The sequence below is a fragment of the Tupaia chinensis genome, unplaced genomic scaffold (genome assembly GCF_000334495.1).
Source record: "Tupaia chinensis unplaced genomic scaffold, TupChi_1.0 Scaffold000335_1, whole genome shotgun sequence".
Classification (NCBI taxonomy): domain Eukaryota; kingdom Metazoa; phylum Chordata; class Mammalia; order Scandentia; family Tupaiidae; genus Tupaia; species Tupaia belangeri.
The window spans coordinates 2715846-2723998 of NW_006159829.1; the positions used below are offsets into that span (position 1 = coordinate 2715846).

Consider the following 8153-nt stretch of genomic DNA (forward strand, 5'->3'; position numbering starts at 1 on the left):
CGCACCTGCGGTGACAGCAGCAGCCCCTGGTGTGCGCTGGGCCAGGCTCTCTGGATGCCTGACACACACAAGCTCATCCTGCCAGCCCCGGGGGCGGAGGGCATAGTGTCATCGTCACCTCCACGTTCCGGAAGAGTGTCTCCTCGGGCCGTGACTGCTAGGACAGGTCTGCGTTTTCGGTTGGTTGGTTGCCAGACAGCATGTGTGCTCGCCAAAGAGAGCGAGGGAGCTTCCCTCCGTGGGGCTGGTCCCCCCACAGCCCCTTCCCCACGGCGCCATCCTGGTAGGCTACGGGATTTTTGCTATAGGATGCGTGTGCGCACCAGAGAGAATTCACCTCCTCCCCACCAGGGGGATGGCCACACCTCGATCCCTTCTCCTCCATTCTCCTCTGGGGTTTGCGCACACACGCACACGCACCTGGTATGAGTTTTAAGCCACTGGCGCCAGGACTCAAACTACAGTCACCTAGCAGCGTTGTAACTATGACACTGTCTGCTGGCCCCCTGGATGTCTTCCAAGCCAGCAGGATCAGAGTCAGCCTACTGCAGTCACCTACCAGCGATGTAACTGTTACACTGTCTGCTGGCCCCTGGCACATCTTCCAAGCCAGCAGGATCAGTCAGCCAGCTGGGATCCAGCTCCCTTGACTGCCAGGCTGCGGGGCCGGACTGTCCGTTTCGATGCCAGACGGCGCATGTGGGAGGGAGGGAGAGAAAGCGCCCTGCGTGGGTCCTGGTCGTCCCTGGTCGTCCCACGGCCCTCTTCTCCAGTCCTCCATCCTGTTAGGGTCCTGGGCATACACATGCACCTGACGTGTTTTCAAGCTACCAGGGCTGGGACTTAAACCGCAGTCGGCTGTATGGGGCCAGCTTCCTGTGCACAGTGGCGCCTGGCTATTGCACTGCAGAGCCGTCTGGACAGCATCCCTCCTCTCACCTGGGTGCGGCTCTGCCCTGGGCCCTGTGGCGATGTCTGAGGACTTGGGGGGCAGGCAGCATCCAGTGGTGGGGCGGGGTGCTGCTCAACGTCCTTCAGAGCTCGGGACAGCCCCTGCCCTGCAGTGGGACCTGGCTCTGGAGTTGGTTGTACCAAGTGCAGCCACCAGAAGGCTGAGTGACAGATCATGGAACTTTTTTACCTTCTTTTTGGGAATTTTCAGGTATATATGGGGCGGGGCAGAGGCCCAGGCCCCGCCCTCCGTGCCTGCAGTCTTCTATGGGACCTGCCTGTCGGCCCCTCCCCGCAGCCCACCTGCTTAGCCCGAGCGGGCCTCAGGTCTCAGACCTTGGCTTGTTTTCTCCGTGGATTAGCCCGTGTGCCCTCCAGACGCAGGTCTCGCACAGACCTGTGCTGTAAGGTGCTGTACCCCACGCCCCTGCCACACGGCAACCGCGGCCTCAGACACGTCTCCCTCCACAGGCCTCCCGTGTTCCAGCAGCCGGTCATCTTTCTGGGGGCAGATGTCACTCACCCACCTGCCGGGGACGGGAAGAAGCCTTCCATCGCCGCTGTGAGTGTCTGCTTCCTCTGGGCCCTCCCGGGGCTGCGGGAGGGACGCGTCTCATCCCCATGAGGCAGCCGGTCTCCTCTGGGAAGGCCGAGTTTAGTGCAGTGCCCAGTTGGGGACGTGTTTGGAAGGGACCCTGATGACAGCATAAAGCGAGTTTGAGAAGCAGCAGGAGACTTGCAAGTTCTCCCCGGCCGGAGTCTGCGCCCAGACCCACCAGGTCTGCCGGCAGAAAGGCTGTGCAGGCGGCCCTGCCTTCTCGAGAACGGGTGCCGAGCCTTGAGCCCAGGACGTCCGCCTTCTTCCCACCCCACTGAGGTCCCCTAAAGGACACTTGTTAATCGTCTTATATTATTACGTGTAAGGTTGTCGGGAAAGTCATGACATTCTTTCTGTTTTTGTATGCAAAAATGTGTCATGACTTTGCCGGCACTCAATAGTTGTTAGTTACTTATTGTTTCTTTTATGAGAGAGACCATCCCCCCCATCAGGTTGTCTTGGCATGATGCACCCCACACACCTGGCTGCCGGTCCGTCCGCATGCTACGAAGCTGCACGTTGGCCTGGCCGGTCCTGCCTGCCAGCAGCTGGCTCGCTGTGCTCAGGGCAGTTGCAACTGTTCTCATGGCCTTAGGTTTAGAAAGACTGAATCAAACTGTATATTTTTAACAGCATGGGATTTTTTGGTTTTAATTTGCCGTAGGGCTGGTGGGGCGTGTGGGGGTGAGAAAGCACTCCCCAGAGTGGTGGCCACACCGTAGTCCCTTCTCCGTTCCCTCTCAGGGTTTTAGGCACATATGCATACATGCCCGGCGTGTTTTACAAGCCACTGAGTCTAGGACTCCAACTGCACTATCGGCGTGTGGGATCTGGCTGCTTCAAACCCCCGCAGCAGCTGGCTGGCCCCAACAGTGTGGTTTCAAACTCCGTAGTGCAGAGAGCAAAGGGTGTTTACTGAAGCCCATCCTGACCAGAGCCTGCAGCGGCTAGCCAGGTCACTGAGTGAGGGAGGATGCATCATCTTATCTCCTGGTCACTTGTCCGAAGCCCCCGGACTCAGCTCCATGAGTGTCAGCCTGGATGCTTGTAAAGCGTCCTGGGGCGAAGCGCAGGGTGCTGGAGGGCTGTAGGCCTGCCCCGCCCCCGGCTCGGCCGTGTCCCTGCCCTAGCTGGTCCCTGCCAGCTTTGTCCTGGGCAGTCCTTACGTCGCTTCCAACCTAGTGCTGGTATTTGGAAGTTAGACTGTTTTTTCTTTCTCTTTGTGTTTTTGAGATTCCAGGGATAGAGAACTCCGTGTTTGTCCCGTCCCCACAGCTCCCAGTAATCGGAGCAGATTCTGTTTCTGTTCGTGCGATGCTGTTTATACCAACTTAAAATGTTGCAGTCTATTTTACTCCTGGTTTGAGAAAAAAATTATAGCCCGAGGCGATACAAAGGAGGCCGTGGGATACGTGGGAGATTTAACGAGAAACGTCATGTGTGTGGGTTCTAAAGAGAAAGGCAGAGTGCCAAGAAGCAGTTCCTTTCTTTTTTGTTATGTTTTCATGACATTAGAGGTTCCCCCCCTCAATGTGTTGCGGAAATTAAGGAAGTATTTTTCACCAGCTGGATGGTGACAAGTCTGGGTGTCCCCTTGGAGGGACACACTCTCGTCCCTCAAACCCCCAGCCCCAGATGGAGGGACTCGGGTCTTCACTCTCCTGGCCTGCAGCTCACTGGCTCCTGGCTGGCTGCTTGGTGGCCGCTGTGCCTTCCCAGGGCCCAGAGTTGGGACCCTGTGTGTCCACACACAGGTGCCTTCTGGGAAAGGCAGTTGGCCTGCAAATGGAAGGTACTCTCACCCATCGCACTCTCCACACTGGTTAACTTAACCAGGTCTCATCCCAGCAGAACAGGGTTCCGAATAAGACTGTCCTCCGCGGTGTGCCTCGGGGCATGCTCTGGGTCCGCCTTAACGCCCTTGGCCAAAAAAGCCTAAAGGTCGTGCAGGCAGGGCAGCAGGCACTGCAGCAGGCGTGAGGATGGCTGGGTAGTTTCCGCAGGCTCGGCTCGCCTTGTCAGGCCCCAGTTCATACCTAGGATTACGGCTCCTGCTGTGGTTGGTCCGCCCCACCCACTGGCCCAGCCTCATGCCACAACACCCTCCCACCTGCCACCGTCACCGTATATCGTGGGAATCCCAGGGGACAGACCCCTCTTGCCTGGCCCCAGGCCTTTCTGCAGCATCCGCCCCGGAAGGGAGCACTCTCAGGAGCGGACGCCCGTGCCTGTCCCCCTAGGTCGTGGGCAGCATGGACGCCCACCCCAACCGCTACTGTGCGACTGTGCGCGTGCAGCAGCACCGGCAGGAGATCATCCAGGACCTGGCCGCCATGGTGCGCGAGCTCCTCATCCAGTTCTACAAGTCCACGCGCTTCAAGCCCACCCGCATCATCTTCTACCGTGACGGCGTCTCCGAAGGGCAGTTCCAGCAGGTCGGCCACTGCCTCCCGCCCCGTCTCCTCTCGGGTGTCCTGGGTTCTGTGTATGCATCAGGGTCTCTTCGCAGAGGCTGACAACGATGTATCATTCGCTTCCTGCCACTGTTGATCGGGCCTTGGCATGGACGCGGGTCAGGGAAGATCCAACCTGATACTGGCCCGGTTGGGCCCTTGGTGCAAAGGCAGGACAGAGGCGGAGGCTCCAGGACAGCAGTGTGGGGAGAGGTTGAGGCCAGCCAACGCCAGACCTGGGCATGCCATGTACCAACTGAATGCTCCACGGAGTCCTGGCCGTCTCTCGTGGGCTGCAGAGGGCCATCGGGGTTTAGGGTCAGAACCTGATCGTGTCTCGGGAGACCCCTGTCTACAGCGTGAAGGGCAAGCTAGAGGGTGGGAGCCTAGTGGTGAGGTGAGGCCTGTCGCAGTGGGACCTGGAGGAAGGGCAATTCGAGGCTCTCTTAGGCACTGTCACCATGGTTTAGAGTGGCTGGTGACCTGCAGGCCGCCAGTCCATTTGGGAGGGAGAGATGTCACCTCAGGATGGGAGCGGAGCATCGCCGCGCTATAGCTGCAAGCAGCTGCGGGACCTCCAGGTCAGCGGCCCGTGGGCAGCTCTGTGCTTCGGGCATGAGTCATGCTAGACTGAGCCTGGAGAGGCAGCCTCATGTTGCCCTCATGAGCCTGGCCCAGCCCTACCCCTGCCCTCCCGTGCCCCGACGTGCTCACTGGGGAGGTGTCAGCAGGGAAGGTAGAACTGCTCTCGGGGCCCGGACCCGGTGGGTGAGGAGCCTCTGGTGGGAAGACTGTCCCTTGTGTGGCTGGGTCCGAGGCCCAAGAAGCCTCCTACCTTTATGGTCCTGGGCAGAAGCTGCAGCGTGGCCTCATGAGGCCACGGTCTCCTGGCAGAGGAGCAGAGTGACGCTCTCACCTGGCGGGGGTTCCCGGCAGAGCCCGATTCGGGGCCGCTGCAGGAGCCTGGGCTGGCGGCTCCCACGCCAGGCCTTCAGTCCCGCCTGTCCCAGCCCTCGAGTGTTCCTATTCCAGGCTTCCGGACTCCCTCCTGCTTAAACGTTCTCCTGCCTTCCGAGCTCTCGCCCCGCCCCGCCGCAGTGCTCCCTGTCTGCCTCCTTGTTCCTATGTCCTGTCAGCGCACTGGTGTCCTACAGGGTCTCCCCAACCCGGCTCTCTGACCCAGGGCCCAGGGCACGTTTTTGTGGCACTGTGACCCGGTATTTAGTTGGGACAGTTGCTGGAAAGCGGACGTGTGTGGTCCCGGCCGTCCTCATGCCGTGGGCGTGTTGTTCATCTTTGACTGATGAGGAGTACGGGCACTGCCCCTCCTGTCTCGCTCAGCGCCCGATCTTAGCACCACGCGCTTTGGATCTTTGTGTCAAGCCTCCTGGTAGGACATCCCTGTTTCAGACTGAGAGACTAGGGGGTCAGAGTGTGCGTGGCTGTCCCGAAGCCCTGCGGCTACTTGGAAGTTGAGTGAGGATCCAGCCCAGGGGTGAATGCTAAGCCTGTCTTGTGTCTGTTAGATCCTCTTCATTAAAACAAAAGCATAAGTGAACCATGTCGGGTGGACCTGTGCCCCCCTCCGTGGTGCCTCGTTGCTGTGCAAGGTGACGTTTGTCAGGCATGTAGCGTGTCATAGGTGCAGTGGCGTGCACCAGCTAGCGTGAGCCGTCTAGCCAGGACACCCGGGTGTCCGCCGCTCCGCGGCACAGAGGAAGGAAGGGCCCTGCAGGGCAGATCACGCTGAGTAACAAGCCGACAGAAGTGGAGACGTAACCCAAATCTCCGCTAACTGGTGCGCATCACAGCACGCGCTCTGTGGGAGTGAGAGCCCTCAGCAGCCCAGTGACCCTGGCCTGCCCCTGCTCTCCCCGCAGGTGCTGCACCATGAGCTGCTGGCCATCCGCGAGGCCTGCATCAAGCTGGAGAAGGACTACCAGCCGGGGATCACCTTCATCGTGGTGCAGAAGAGACACCATACCCGGCTCTTCTGCACGGACAAGAATGAGCGGGTGAGCACCCTGCACAGCCCGCTGTGCTGATGTGGGTCGTGTTGGGGTCTGTGGCCATGCTGAGTCACACTGACAGAGGACCTGCTGTCCCAGGCTCCTGGGGCTACGGTGGGTTCGCCGAGTGCTCGGGCGGCCTGTCTGCCCAGCCAGTTTGCACGTTGGTGACAGTCTCCATCTCGACCACAAACCGAAGTGGCCCATGTTCATGAACAACTCTGCACACTGAGTGCAGAGTCTTCCGCTCTTAATTGCCAGCGCTGGAGAGAGAAAGCGTTCTCCCCCATGGGGCGTGGTCAAGCTGCCGTCCCTTCTGTCCTATCAGATTTGGGGCATGCCCACATGTACACCTGTCATGTTTTTCACCGTGTCGGGGCTGGGATCTGGCCCTCTTACCCCTTAGGCTGTAAGGCCAGCCCCAAGCTGGTTCTTTAGCAAAGAGAGAAGACCGTGTTTAACTTCTGTGCTGTGATGAGATGTGGGAAATAACCCCAGCCCAAATATCGGGTTGTCAGAAGTCATGATGCATTTTTTGTTTTCTCATGTTTTTTTTTTTTTTTTTAATTTCTTTTGGAGTTATTTATTTTATTTTATGTATTCATTAGTTTAATTTGACCAGAGAGAGACACGGGGGAGGTGGGAGTGAGAGAGCAAGGTGCCAGGTCTGGGACTCCAGCTGTTGTCAGCCACGTGGGCAAGCCTAGAGCCGCAACCACCATGCCATCTGCAGGTCACACGTATTTTTTCTATGCAAAAGAAGGTGTCAGGACTTCCCCAGTGACCCAACAGGATAGTCACTCATTTCCGTTGTCAGTGCTGGCTACAGTGTTTATGTGAGCGGGTGCTTTCACCGGTTTAAAAACTTCAGACTGGGTGGCCTGGGAGGGGTGGGCGGGGCCTACCTTGCCCACTTACTTAGCTCTGCTGTCCCCGGCCGGGTCTAATGAGAGTCCTGTGTTGCCAAAGGTTGGGAAAAGTGGAAACATTCCGGCAGGCACGACCGTGGACACGAAGATCACTCACCCGACCGAGTTTGACTTCTACCTGTGCAGTCACGCTGGCATCCAGGTGAGGGCTGTGCCCTGACGGCTGGGCTGCACCCATGGGCCCACCCCACTGGCTCCTGCTCTCGCAAACTGGGTCATTGCTGGGAGGGAGGGAGGAAGTGTGGATGCCGTGTGCGCTAGGCCAGGCTTCAGCTGGGTGCTGGGCGGTGCGGAGGGCCCCTCGAGGGTGAGGACGCCGACCTCCGTGGTGAGCCGCCCAGCGACTCAGGCCCCCCCACGGGAGCACGGCCTCCTCTGCTCCTGAGAGTTGGCTGTGCTTGACCTCTGTGCTTTCGAACTTTCCTTCCCAGAGGGGTGCAAGTAAAACTTGAACAATTTTCTATGAACCGTGTACTTTCGGTTTTCTGCTGAAAATGTTGAAAATTCTACGCATTGATACCACCCAGGGTTAGAGGAGGGAGCTGGTGCCCATGTCCGTCAGGCATTGCCCATGAGCTGAGCATGCTTTTCCATCTTGAAGGTTATTTAAAGGACTGGAATCCCTTTCTGGGTAGGGGAGCTCAATTGTGCCGAGGGGCCAGCGGGCCTCTCTGCAGAGGGCACAGAGCAATCACCCTGGCTCCTGTGTGGCCCTCTCCCCTGGCCCTCCTGCTTATGGCCCCCCCCCTGGCCCTGCCCCTTCCCGAGGTACTCAGAGGGGAAGTGCTGTGGGTTGAGAAAGGACAGACACATAAGAGCAGGGACAAGCTGACCCAGCTCTCTCTTCTCTCTGCTGAAGGCCGCAGCCTGGCGTTCTGTGCTCATTCTTCATGGGGGTTATAGGGAGGCAGAGGCGCAAAGCCGCTCCTGGCCTCCTTGGGCTGACCTCAGGTTCCTTCTGTCTGTAAGGCCTAGTTTGGAGCTTTCGCATGCCCTGCAGCGATGGGGCAAAGACGTCTGTCTACTTTAAGGCATGCCCTGCTCCCACCCTCTAGGACCTCTTGGGCTCGTCCCTGAGTAAACTCTTCTCTGGTGCTTTCTTCCAGGAGCTGCTGGGGGAGCTTCCCCAGGAGCTTTTCCGGCAGTGCCGTGGCAGCCCCGGCGTCTGCAGTGTCCGTGGCAAAGCCACACCGACGGACACTTCACGTTCATG

General features: G+C 58.9%; 1 protein-coding gene across 1 annotated transcript in view; it reads left to right on the forward strand.

Annotated features, from left to right (window-relative positions):
* Positions 1 to 8153, forward strand: part of AGO2 (argonaute RISC catalytic component 2) — a 57199-nt gene that overhangs the window by 44152 nt on the left and 4894 nt on the right. Inside the window, exons 13-16 of the mRNA XM_027773309.1 lie at positions 1423 to 1513; positions 3790 to 3984; positions 5883 to 6017; positions 6981 to 7082. Of these exons, the coding sequence (XP_027629110.1) occupies positions 1423 to 1513; positions 3790 to 3984; positions 5883 to 6017; positions 6981 to 7082 (523 nt within the window). The remainder of the gene's footprint in view (positions 1 to 1422; positions 1514 to 3789; positions 3985 to 5882; positions 6018 to 6980; positions 7083 to 8153) is intronic.